The sequence below is a fragment of the Plutella xylostella genome, chromosome 6 (genome assembly GCF_932276165.1).
Source record: "Plutella xylostella chromosome 6, ilPluXylo3.1, whole genome shotgun sequence".
Taxonomy (NCBI): Eukaryota; Metazoa; Arthropoda; class Insecta; order Lepidoptera; family Plutellidae; genus Plutella; species Plutella xylostella.
Window position 1 is genome coordinate 5,000,018 of NC_063986.1, and position 13,705 is coordinate 5,013,722.

At 36.0% G+C, this 13,705-nt stretch overlaps 2 protein-coding genes across 2 annotated transcripts; both read right to left on the reverse strand.

The window, feature by feature from the left end:
- Nucleotides 1-1,054: 1,054 nt before the first annotated feature.
- Nucleotides 1,055-4,064, reverse strand: LOC119693658. The gene is made up of 3 exons (XM_048621820.1): nucleotides 3,633-4,064; nucleotides 2,524-3,213; nucleotides 1,055-1,140 (listed from the first exon to the last, which is right to left on the reverse strand). Exons 1-3 carry the CDS (start codon nucleotides 4,000-4,002, stop codon nucleotides 1,055-1,057), a joined length of 1,146 nt encoding a protein of 381 aa, XP_048477777.1. The 5' UTR covers nucleotides 4,003-4,064.
- A 718-nt stretch (nucleotides 4,065-4,782) lies between these two features.
- On the reverse strand, nucleotides 4,783-13,458 carry LOC125488613. The gene is made up of 4 exons (XM_048621625.1): nucleotides 12,843-13,458; nucleotides 12,233-12,448; nucleotides 5,362-5,436; nucleotides 4,783-4,907 (listed from the first exon to the last, which is right to left on the reverse strand). Exons 1-4 carry the CDS (start codon nucleotides 12,892-12,894, stop codon nucleotides 4,798-4,800), a joined length of 453 nt encoding a protein of 150 aa, XP_048477582.1. The 5' UTR covers nucleotides 12,895-13,458; the 3' UTR covers nucleotides 4,783-4,797.
- Nucleotides 13,459-13,705: the final 247 nt, after the last annotated feature.

The window sequence follows — 13,705 nt, forward strand, 5'->3', positions numbered from 1 at the left end:
TTATACAGTAGCATGGTATCCAAAAGTATCCTTCTGTCACTTAGAGAAAGTAAACTGTACTTAACTAGTGATTTTTGGTAAGATAGTTTAGATCGTAGACATCTGTAATTCACCGATCGAACAAACTTACGCTGCACCGATTCAACACATTCACTATACTTATTATAGTGGGGGTTCCAGATGGGAGTGGCATATTCTAGTTGTGACCTTATTAAGGATTTAAATAACAATAGATAAGTTTCTGGGCGTTTAAAATTATTACATGTGCGCATTACAAAACCGTAAAGCTGGAAGGCCTTGTTGGTAATGGTATTTATGTGTGTATCTAGGTTTAATTTATCGTCGAGAATTATACCGAGATCTCTTATTTCTGCAACCTTATGAAGTGGTGTGTTTTGGAGGTTATAGGTGAATTCTACGACATTTATTTTCTTTGTGAAGGTTATACTTTTGCATTTGGGTATGCTCAACTGCAATTTGTTCTCCGTACAATACACAGACAAACGGTCCAAATCTTGTTGCAACAATAGTGAGTCCTTAGATGAAAAAACTTGGCGGTACATTTTGAGATCGTCGGCATAAAGAAGGAACTTACAATGCGTAAAACACTTGCCTATATTGTTAATAAATATAGTGAAGAGAAGTGGACCCAGAATAGACCCCTGGGGGACTCCGGACGAGACAGTAATGATGGAAGAGGTGAAACCATTTATAATAACCTTTTGAGTTCTATTGGTAATATAAGAATAGAACCAACGCAGCAAATTGCCCCGTATACCATTATAAGCAATCTTACGCATGAGCAAAACATGGTCCACCTTGTCAAAAGCCTTGCAGAAGTCTGTATACACTGCGTCTACTTGAACTCGATTATCCATGCTTTCGAATAAAAAGTTAGTATAAACAATAAGATTACTAATCGTTGACCTGTTTTTAACGAAGCCATGTTGCTCAGGTATGATGATAGGATGCAAAATTGGATAAATGGCATCATGAACAAGCCTTTCTAGAACTTTTGACAAGGTAGACAACAATGAGATGGGACGGTAGTTTTCTACACTGTGTTTGCTACCATTTTTATAAACGGGAACAACGTTGGCTGTTTTCCACACTTGAGGTAGAATGCCTTCCTGAATACATCTGTTGTATATGATAGTTAAGGGGTAGGAGATTATATCAGCAGTGTGTTTAAGGAACAGTGGCGGAATACCGTCAGGGCCATAACCCTTAGTAACGTCAAGAGATTTCAGCGCTTTAATAACTTTATCCTGGGTAAATGTCAGATCAGAAACAATATCAGCGCACGGTATGTCATGTGAGAATCTCATATCAACATTATGCCCTGATGTAGTGCTACCTTCGTAAACCGAACCAAAGTACTGTAGAAATAAATCACATACTTCTTCTGGCTTATTACTGCTGATATCTCCAAAAGTTACAGTGTTAGGTATACCACATTTACCTTTTTTATTTTTAATGTAAGACCAAAATAGTCTAACATCATTACGTAGACCATCTTCTATTGAATTTATATATTTGTCAAAACATAGCTTACTGTTTTTTTTAAAACGTCTACGATATAGTGAGTATATTTCATAGTCAGATTCAAGTTTGTAAGTTTTCCACTTTAACCACGCCCTATTTTTATTTTTAAAAAGATGAACAAGAGGGCGAGAAAACCAAATAGGAAACTCACCTGATTGAACCGGCCGGCTAGGTACATGCTCTCTTATTATTTTATACAAATTTTCGTAAAATATGTTTATCGCGTCTTCTGTTGACAAACCATTTAATATAGTGTTCCAATGAATTGACTTAAGGTCATTATTGATTTTCACGTAATCTGCCTCGATAAACCTATACCGGGGGGCTTTGTGACTTGTCATGGGCTTAGTCACAGAGTACATTAATTATTCTGAGAATAGAGCTATCAGTCACACGATGATATCAGCGCCAGCTGTAGATGTGCCCAGGAACTAAATTTCATATATGTATATATAGCACTAATGGTAATACATAGGTATTTTGATTTATTTCTAGCTATTTGTATCTATTAAATACCTACGTGAATAAAATAACGGGGATAAATTAATACATCAGGATAAGGTTTTCGACATTTATTTCTTTTTTTATAATACTCCACACAGGCTTTCTTAATATGGTCTGGGCTATTAACTTCCGTACTCGTCCCATTTAATATTTTATTAACATCGCGACACCAATTATTAATAAAAAATCTGGAACACAGCTCAAAAATGAATTCTATCAATTGTTTTTTATGTACTGGGCAGGTCAAGAAGGCAAAATCTGTATTTATATAATATAATGTTTTTAAGTAACTAGTAATTTCTTTGACATCACTTTTATTTTCTAAAATATACGTTGAGACGTCTTGTATCGTCGAAAACAACTTTATCACACTCATGGAAGGGTAGGTAAGTGATGACCGAGTGGTGGAAAATTCCCGAATTTTTATGTATTCATTCGGTTCGTTGCCACAAACATCCTTTTTACAAATATTACAATTTTTATATATATTTTTTGCTCTTTTGAGTATATAACCGGCTACGTAGCTAAGCTGACTAAATATTACTGTGTTTGAGGCTTTTTCTCGAAAATCTTCTATTTTGCACTCTATATCACACATATCCACTTCAGTGATATTATTTTCTTTTACATCTTCTTTATTTAAAAGAGATTTCATTGATTGAAATATTCTGCATTTGTCCTCCTGGCAGTTCGACCCAACAGAATGGTTGCTATTTAAGTTATTAATCAATAGGCTTGTAAATGCCGACTCAAAGCCTAGTGCTGTTGGTGAAATATTTCTGCAGCCATGAGAACGGATGCAACCAAAAAAATTTTCTAGTGGGTCTTGGTTAAAGTGTCGCATCCAAATAGACTTAATTTTGTGTTCGTCAATTAATTGATTTTTCAATAGTTCTACATTGTTCAGTGTACGTAGCCAGTTTGTAATAGAAGGCACACTACCTTCCCTTCCTTGATTTGTAACAAACTTCATTGTTTTTAAAACCTTTTTTGCCCTTGCCCATACCTTACTGTGTTCCGATTTAGGTGTTACAGCTTTTAATAATATTTTTCCACATCTTTTCTTAGAATTGTCATAGCTCCCATTTAGGGAATCGAATAATTCATCAAAAAATAATAATATGTCTGCAGTATCTTTACATTCTATTGGAAGTATTCCTTTATCTGAAAAAAAAGGTATAAGGTTTAGTATAATTATATATGTACTTATATAACTTTTTTAAATTCTATATAATGAATGGGGAAGCCGTGAATTGTAGTAGTTTTTAATGAATATGTATTTCAAAGCTGCGGTTGCGCGAGATTAATTTGAAGTGCCACCTAATATTATTATCATTCTTGAAAAGCCCCGTATGAAGGAGCCTATTATGAAGCTTTGATCATGCTGCACTGATTTAATTATCTTGAATAACATGTTAACACACTTTTATAAGTTACAATGTTATAAAAAAACATTTGAGAATAAATAAAATAAATAATAAAAACGAAAATGCAGGTCAGGATTACATAATATCAAACGATAATTAATGTTGTAGGAGAACAGATGAAAGAAGCAGATATTTAAAATTGGTGAAAATTCTCACCTGCCAGATATCCCATATTAGTGCCAACAGTTTTGCTAAAAACTTGAGTAGCCATCTTCACTTTCATTTTTCGAAGTTTTTTTGGATCAACATGGGCTTCTGTCAGATTTTTTATAAGTTTGATGCCTTTGTACGCAGGATTTTCTTGATGTAATTTAATTATATGTTCCCATTTAGCTATTTTGATTTTTTCATCGATTTGACATTTAAGATTTTTTGTCATTAAATTGTTACGGATCCCCTTTATTAAATGAGGTGTGTCAAATAGGGGGATTATTTGTTGTCCATTTATTTCAAATATATCATTTTTTAATACTTCGCCTTGCCGCAAATACATTATTCGTGTATCTTCAATCAACGCATTAATCATGCTACTATTTGTAGCTCCCTGATCACAAACTGTTGCTAAAACTTTCAGGCCACACTCCTGCAATTCTGTGATTCTATTTTTTAATTGATTCTTCAAATCATATTTTTGTGTTGCTCCTGCACAGAAACTATAGGCAAGAGGCTGCTTATAATTTTTAAAAACTCCACGCAACATAAATACAAGTGCATGGTCTGCAATTTTTCTCTTGCGTTCTGTGCCATTGTTTACAAATCCTGTTATTTCATCCCTCTTTCTATTAAGTTCGAAATGTGGGGTTATTGAAATTTCATCGAACAACACCATGCATAATTTGTCGTTTTCTGACATGCGTTCTACTCTCTTTTTCAATAGTAGGAATATTTTTTTATTTATCCCTGGCCTTAATCCCACAACTGAAATCAGTCTGCTTAAAGTGACAGGAGATGGCAGTATAAATATTTTTCTTAGCCATCTGTATGCTTTTGGGCCCTGCTTATACAGACTGAGTGCCATGATCTTCTCATTTCTTGAAAATCTCCTCCCCATTTTTGGTTTGCTTATTTCTCGAAACTGCATAATCGTAAATATGGCTGCGAGCGACGTGAATTTATTTAAAAAATTCTTAAATGTTTCGTTTTCTGAAAGCTTCATAGCTTTTTTCAGTCTGGTCACGTAACTATCCTTCTTGCATCGTAATGTCTGGATCTTCTTTTCCAAGTAGTTCCTTGTTGCTAAGGGTACTGAAAATGTAAAAATATATTGTTGGATTTTAGTACTGTATGTTGTTTAGTACATTCCAAACTACAATTATCACCACTAGTTTGTGGAAAAAAAATCACCTTTTTCATTTCTTGCAGAGTATCGCTTTTTAGGTACAGCTGTTGAAGTACTCGCAGTTACTGCTGGTTCTGTTGAAATCAATAAAGCTGCAAATCAAAACAATGAAACACAGGTTGTTATTTTTAACTTTGTTGGTCACGTGACTATTTACTATGGAAAATATATTTTTTTTCGCGAATTACCAAATTCTGATTTCAGTTTCGGGCTTAGATGCTGCACATGTAGGTTTCGGCTTAGTATACCAATTTTGCAACACCCTGTATATAATATATATTTTATTGCAGGGATCAGAAGTAGATTGCAGTCTACTACTAGTTAGCTTGTCCACCCACTACAGAAACAAGATTGTCTAATCTTGGACCAACAGAGCGCCTATATCAGCTATTACAGCACCCAGGCTTGCTGCTCCAGTTTATTCGGGAGCTAGGCTGGCTGAAATTAAGGGGACATGTACAAAGGTACAGGAACTTCGCCCCCTCTCAGAATAGAATAGAATAGAATAGTATACTTGCAGTAACTAGGTACTTTACTTAAACTTACCTTCAGATGTGGACGGTGCAGTATTGTCTGTAGCAAAATTGTTAATGTCTGACAATGGTCTTTTACGTGTCGAAACTGAAAAATAACAGAATTAGACTTTATTATAACTTATATATACCCATGCAATCATTTATGAGCAATAACCTTGAATTTCTAGTTGTCATTTATTTTATAATAACATACATTTTTGCAGATAGTTGTATGGAATGCTTTCAAGGTCTGTGCTTATAAAATGGGTTCCGCTCATCTGGCATAATCTTTATTGACCAAAACTCATTTCGCATAACTCGTATGGTCTAAACTTTTTTGGCCGAACCATCACTTTGCCAAGACTTATGTGGCATAAGGCTCGTTTCGTCTAAAACTCTTTAGGCACAATCTTTAAACACCTAAGTTTCGTTTGCTCAAATTTATGTTCGTCTATACCTATGTATAATCTTGTTTCTCCTAATGTTATCTTATTAAATAATAATATGTTAAGTATATGTAGTAAATGTACAAATTGTGGTATTTTTCTCCTACATCCCGAAAATCACGATATTGTATGATCAAAAAATCGAAAGTTAACGACCAATATAATTATTACAAACCCCATGGGATCGAAACCTAAAAATAGGTGCGACGACGAGCAAAGCGAGGAGGAGCGTGTTAGGTGCACATGTTCATCAAAACCAAAGCGGAGCGCAGCGAAGCGGAGCGGAGCGTTTTCCAAACAGCGGAAACAATACAAGGCACCAGTTTGCGCTATGTAGGGAGACGCTCCGTCAAAGTTAAAGCCCAACGAATATTATTACTTTGTATAAACCTATGCCATAGCATTATTAGGCTATTCAAGATTTGGCCATACCATTATTAGGCTAAGCAATGTTATGCGAAATAACTTTTTACTAAACGAGATTTATGCCATACGATTTTAGGCGTAACGAGACTTTGACCAAACGTTACTATGCAATACGAGATTAGGCAACAAAATATTATGCCAAAAAAGGTAGAACCTTATATAATATTGTGCAATTTATACCTATGATGAAGAATGTAAGTACATAATCAAGTAAAATACTATGTATCAAGTAAAAACCCCGGTACTCAAAGGTTGGCTGGAAGAAATTGCTCTTTGGCAATAAGTCCTCCTTTGTATGCATTAACTTTTATTTTATTATTAAGGTGCAGGTGGGTAATGCCGAATTTCGGGTAATTCCGATGTTTGCCGATTTCTTCGCCAACTTTTAAAAAAAACGGGTCTTTGATTTATACATTATTTTAGGCGATTCCGCACAAAACTGCATTGTCAGAATATCAAAAAACCGCTTAGAAACGAAAATAAAATTTCTAAAAACCTAGTTACTCCACCCTGCGAAATCAAAAATGCCACGAAAACCATTTCAAAACATAGTAAGAGCCACCAACCATTTTAAAACACAGTAAGTGAAAATGACTTACTAGGTTTTAAAATGGTCAATGGCGCTTACTAGGTTTTGAAATGGTCAGCAAAGAACAATTTTCGTCCGTTAATTTTAGTAAGTCACAAATGGCATACATTATTACTAACACTTTTTTCGAACAAAATATCAGACATTTCAGAACCTGTATCTTTGCACCAATGAAACCTAGAGAGTTGAATTAAAAGTAGAACATAAGTAAATTTTGTCTTCTTTATAAAAGCTATTGAGACCTTTCTCGTTAGAACCTTTCTACTAGCCCTATTTTGCATAAACAAAAAAAAAACAAGTTATAAAACTGATTTTTAGATAGAAATTTAGGAAATATTGTCTAATTGAAGGCAGTCATAAATAATTTTCATGTTAGAGCCTTCTGAATATGGCTATTTAATTCATTTACATAAAACAAAAAAAACAAACATAAAAATATGCCCGTATTTCAGCTATTACTTATAGTGCCGTCGTGTAAAAGTGCTGCAAAATTGGATTTATAATATGTGAAGGATCCCAAACATATAAAAAATGAAATTATTACGCAATTATTGCAATTTCAATATACTTAACTTGTCTTAAATGACACAATAATGGCCCTTACTAGGTTATGAAATGGTCAGTGAGGGCGGTTTTAGGGTGAGAAAACCATATAAAACCTAGTAAGTGTTTTCTTTTGTGCATTACAGCAACAATTTTAGTCATATTTAAATGAAATAGTATTGTATATAAAGCCTAGGTTCTGCCGCTTCTTTTAAGCTTACATTTGTTCAGATATCTATCATAGTTTTACCAGGGCATTGAAATGAAGGTACAAAAACGTTTTTTGGCTCTCCTGAACATTTTGTCTCATGGCTGTTACTGTGTTTTAAAATGGGACAGCCGCATTCACCTTGAAGGCAACTTAATCTTCTACCTCGCTTGGGTTGACTCAGGACGCTAGGACCGAGCGTGCGTGTTAAAACGTAAAATTAGTAAAAAAAGTGCAAATTTCCGCATTTTTGAATTTACGGAATTACCCGCACATTGGTAATTAAGAAATGAGTTAAGTTATTTGATTGATTGTTTTTTCAATCAAAAGATTGTCGTTTTTGTTCACTACGTTCGGAGTTTAAAAACCCTAGCTCTAATTTTTTTGGATTTTCCGGAATTAGCCGACTGTAATTCCGAATATTAGAACATTTTATTATGAAATTCTGTGGATGGGTTATTCCGAATTATTAATATCATATAAATGTGTATAAGTACTTTTGGGCAGTTCGAGGCAATATTTCGAAATAAGTTTATAGCTGATCGAAAAATACATATGGTTGTTTAGCTCAAATTACCTAAAAGTTATTTTAAATGTTATTCGGAATAACCCATTTGTGGCGTCACTATCAATTCGCCACACTTGGACCAACTCCTTACAATTCCGAGAATCGCCATAATATCCGCTCCGCTTATGAAGCTTGCGCCAACGCGCCAATACGGTCTAGACCCTGGGAAAGAACATAGGCTACTTTTTATCCCGGAATTCCCACGGGAAAACTTTTTAAGGCGAAGCGAATCGCGCGGGATCAGCTAGTATTTAATATTTATCTATCTATGTATTTGTGTAGATATATCAGCTGTCCGATACCCATAACACAGGCTCTGCCTAGCTTGGGGTCGGATGGCCGTGTGTGAGATGTCCCCACATATTATTATATTATTATTATTATTAATAATTTCATGTGAGTAAGTATTTTATTATGTAGGTAATTACCTACCTAGTAACGAGTTAGTAGGTAAGTACATAAAATGGATTTTTGATTATTGGAAAATAGACCTTTTGCCGGTACTTGGACTATCATTTTGTATGCAAGGTTATTTAGATCTATATATGCAGTGAATCTAAAAAACATTATTATGATAGTTTTGTAAAAATATAAGTTTATAAGTACCTACTAACAAAGTTTCGGGGCTGTTTATAATAGAATAGAATAGAATAATTATTTATTCAAAGAAAACAACTTATGCTATTACATACATCCCACAAAACCAAATTTTAATATGGTTTGACTGTGGGTAAGGAGTATAAAAAAAAATAATATATATATATATATGATTATATTATATATATATATATATATGATTATATATATATATATATATATTATATGATATATGATTGATATATATATATAAATGTTGAGTTGTCTTAGTATTTATTTCTTTTAGCATGAGAAGCAAAAGCAAGGAGTCTAAACTTTCAAGCGAGACACTCGAGCTTATGAGGCAGAGACGCGAATTTCCGTCGGCAGGTGACACTTCGTCAGAACTACGGGTACTCAACAAGCGTATAAAGAAGCTGATACGAAGAGATCTCCGTCGCTCCAACACACGCGCCATAGAAGCAGCAATTGAGCAAAATCGGGGGTCAAAAGTCTTCGTTCAGCAACTTGGGAGAGGCCACTTGACGAAGTTGAGGTCTGCAGATGGTAATATCGTTGTCTCTAAGCCGGAGGTTCTTGCCGAAATCGAAGGTTTTTACGGACAACTTTATGCTTCACATGCGCAGAAGTCTGTGGCTCAGCTCACCGATTCCAGAGCGCCACTAATACGCCACTACACTGACGACATCCCTGACGTCGACATAGGCGAGATTAGGATAGCCCTTGAGCAGCTTAAAAACAACAAGGCTCCGGGTGAAGACGGAATTACTACAGAGCTTCTGAAAGCTGGAGGTATTGCAACCCTCGAACAGCTCCAGAGGCTCTTCAATTCGGTTCTTCACAATGGCATTACACCGGAGGCATGGTCTGAGAGCGTCGTGGTATTGTTCTTTAAGAAGGGTGACAAAACCCTTCTGAAGAACTATAGACCGATCTCGCTTTTAAGCCATGTATACAAGCTGTTCTCAAGGGTTATCACGAACCGTCTTGTCCAATAGTTAGACGAGTTTCAGCCCCCAGAGCAGGCTGGGTTTCGAAAAGGCTTTAGTACAATAGACCACATCCACACAGTAAGGCAGATTATACAGAAGACTGAAGAGTATAATCAGCCTTTGTGGACTATGAAAAAGCCTTCGACTCCATCGAGACCTGGGCAGTTTTGGAATCCTTGCAGAGATGCCAAATCGATTGGCGCTATATCGAGGTGTTGAGATGTCTGTACAATGCCGCTACTATGACTGTCCAAGTACAGGACCACAAGACAAGACCTATCCAACTGCAACGTGGAGTGAGACAGGGGGATGTGATATCTCCGAAACTGTTCACCAATGCGTTGGAAGATGTCTTTAAGACGTTGGACTGGAAAGGACATGGCAAATGTATAAATGGCGAGTACATGTCACACCTCCGCTTCGCGGACGACATCGTTATTATGGCAGAATCTCTGCAGGAACTCAGCTGGATGCTAAGTGGCCTAAATGCTGCGTCATGTACAATGCTCACATCAAACCGGAGCCGGTCGCCGTTGGTGAGGCAACAATCGAAGTTGTGCAAGAATATGTCTACCTCGGGCAGACACTGAGGAACACAACTTCGACAAGGAGGCTGCAAGGCGCATCCAACTGGGTTGGGCTGCATTCGGGAAACTTCGTCACATATTCTTCTCGGCCATTCCTCAGAGCCTGAAGACAAAAGTCTTCAACCAGTGCGTCCTGCCAGTGATGACGTATGGTGCAGAGACGTGGACACTGACGGTAGGACTGGTCCACCGTTTTAAAGTCGCTCAGCGTGCTATGGAGAGAGCTATGCTTGGGGTTTCTCTGATGGATCGTATCAGAAATGAGGTTTTCCGTCAGAGGACTAAGGTTACCGACATACTCGTAGCTGTCAAAATATGCAAGCTGAAGTGGCAGTGGGCTGGTCATATCTGCCGAAGAACCGATAACCGTTGGGGTAGACGAGTTCTCGAGTGGAGACCACGAACAGGCAAACGCAGCGTGGGACGCCCTCCTGCCCGCTGGACTGACGACCTTAGGCGGGTGGCGGGTAGTGGTTGGATGAGGAAGGCCGAGGACCGAGTGTTGTGGCGCTCCTTGGGAGAGGCCTATGTCCAGCAGTGGATGATTATTGGCTGATGATGTCTTAGTATACTTACCTAAGTAATTATATCATAGAATACATTTTATTATTCGCTTTTGTGGCCTCAAGTCAATTTATAGTAAGTAAGTAAGTATTATATTTTTATGTAAGTAACTATGTTAGTTTAGATGTAAGTAAATAAAATTTCCTAAGTAACCTAATCCATGTTGAGTGAGGATTAAATATAATATAGTCACTATTCATTTTTTTGCTTGAAAACCTACTAGTACTTTAAACTTTTCCTATTCACATCTTTTTATATACAGGGTGTCCCAAATTAAAGTGCACATCCAAATTATAGTGACTTAATTTGTTATTCTAAACAACTTTTGTTTTACGACTTTTGTAAATTCGTGAAAAAAAATCTACTGTCTATAGTCAGTCAGTTTCTATGAATTAGCAATAATAAAATTCGCAAACAATCAAAAGTCTTAAAACAAAAAACAAAAGATGTTTAGAATGACGAGTTGTGTCACTATGATTCGGATGTGCAATTTAACATGGGACATCCTGTATATCTATAGATATCGATAACGCAGGCGGGATCCCATCTCTACTATCGACTTCACTATGGACATCCCTATCGTACGTGTGCTTTGCTTCCCCCCCCGACCCTCAATCGTGCGATAGAGAGCACTGCAGCTCGGGACTGACAATAGGTACTTTTCTTGATGAAATTCTGGTTTTGGGAGAAAACGTTTTACACTAACTAAATATCAACCAATTTCTTTGATTTTAGTGTCAATCGCTTCAGCTTAATATATTCTAGGTTTATAGGTTTCGCTTTTTAAAAAAAAATACGTTGTTATTGATCCACAAACGGCTTAATTCAACAAAGTCGCAATCACAAAAAAAACATTATTTGAGGTGCCTATAAGTTTGAATCTATAGAAAATTTTGAAAAAAGGAAAACCTATAAACCTAGTTATTCCTTGTGTCAATAACATATTAAAAAATCATGAAGATTGGATAATATTTAGGGGTAGTAAAACGTTTTCTCTTTTTGTATGGACGAGCAAGTGCTATACTCTACTCTTAAACAGAGTTTTAGGTAGTGTATTCAAGTATACAAAGCGTCCTTACATTAATCAAAATGACCCAACCAGTCCTCATAAATTGACAAAATACGAACATGTATCCAACTCACCCAAAAACCTTTCGGCATTACCCACCTGCACCTTACTTTATATTGTTAAAACTATGATTTGTGTACTATAAAGTGTTTATAAATCAATACTGAAAGTAAAGTGTATCCTAGTTTGTGAGACGGGAAACACTAGGTACTAATCTGTGTTTACCATAAGATATACAAAGGAGGCTGTTATTTACGTGATTTTGAATAAGATTTAATATTTTTCATTCGCTTATCAAAAATAATTGGTTTACCTTTGAGTAATAAAGTTGGGACTGCGTCAATAGTGAGTCTTGAACTCCAGGTATGATATTTGGATTCAAAATGTTGGTGACAAACTCTGGCATTTTTAAAAATATAATTGTCATCAAGCATAACTAAGTTTCCACCAATAGCATTGATCCATTTTCTGAATCTTCCAGCATCCTTATCAGGATTGGGGAACCTATGTAAGGTACTGGTGGTTTCACCTGCAATAAAAACATTTATATTTAACCAGCATGACGGAGAGCCGTGGTGGCGTAATGGATAAGGCCTCCTCCTCTCATTCGAGAGGCTGTGGGTTCAAATCCTGGCCTGTACCAATGATATGGAGTTCATAGTTTAATGCCGCGCGGGATACTGGTTTCTACTCTTGGTTTCGCTTGAGCGTCGATGAACTACGAACGCGATCCATTACGGTATCGCCGAGTTGCTATGAATACGGTATCAGGTCCATTCTTTTGGCAACCGAGTTGTACATAGCTTGATAAGCCGCCACTAAGCACCAATCCTTCAGCTAGATTACATCAAACTTAATTTTACGACGGTAGACACAACACTCGTCCAAAGTCGGAACATTAATTAGTGAATATAGGTACTTACGTTTTTCATTCTGGTCACAACCAGGAATAAAACACTTATGTTTCGACGCCATAGTACAAAATCCAAATCAAGGTCAATTATAGTACTCGCAAAGGTCAGAAGGTGAGGAGGCAAATCAGAGTCCACGAAAAAGCTAGAGTTGTCGATAAAATCACAAAAATCCGAAAAAGTTATTTGTATTTTGGCGGCCGTAATAACAAATAACGTTCCGTATCATGCACACATTGCGTGAATGACATACACACACTAAAATATGTTGTAGTATGCAAATTCTATATTTTTTAAACATATTGATGTCAGTATTAGTAATATAAATATATATGTAATGTTTTATTTTATTAAATTTTCGTGAATGACTAGATACTAAAATATTTAATAACTATTATAGCAGTTGAATTTGACGTAATATTTTGACTGTAAAGAAACGTACCATTGCCGGAGTTTTAATAATTACCAGTATTAAAAATAAATAATAGTAAAATAATGTTGCCAGATATTATTTGGACTCAATTATCATTATTATAATTCTCATTACAGCGCTATCTATAGATGTGCCCACAAACAAAAAATTAGAGCTTGAAAAATAAGAGTGACATTTTGTATTAGCTGAAAAGCCCATGGCGCAGCCGAGGCGGCCACATATCTTATATAGTCTGTCATAATTTGAGTGCGACCCACATGAGATCATTGATCCTGAGACCATTAGTCTTAGGATGCGTGTTGAGGCCTTTTTAATATTATCATTATATTATTATTAGGTATCTATAATTCGTCAACAAAATAACGTTAAAAACAACAAATCGTATAATGTCTCAATATAGGGGCTTATTGTAGAACAGCGTACAGAATCAGTCATGCTACGC

Coding starts and splice junctions, on each gene's coding strand:
- LOC125488613 (XM_048621625.1), bottom strand. CDS start 12,894: ATGGCGTCGAAACATAAGTGTTTTATTCCTGGTTGTGACCAGAATGAA. Junction 5,437..12,232: donor CCCAACTTTATTACTCAAAG/GTAAACCAATTA, acceptor GTTATTTTTCAG/TTTCGACACGTAAAAGACCA. Junction 4,908..5,361: donor TGCACCGTCCACATCTGAAG/GTAAGTTTAAGT, acceptor TTTGATTTGCAG/CTTTATTGATTTCAACAGAA.
- LOC119693658 (XM_048621820.1), bottom strand. CDS start 4,002: ATGATTAATGCGTTGATTGAAGATACACGAATAATGTATTTGCGGCAA. Junction 3,214..3,632: donor TAATATGGGATATCTGGCAG/GTGAGAATTTTC, acceptor CTTTTTTTTCAG/ATAAAGGAATACTTCCAATA. Junction 1,141..2,523: donor AAAAAATATATATAAAAATT/GTAATATTTGTA, acceptor CATATACAACAG/ATGTATTCAGGAAGGCATTC.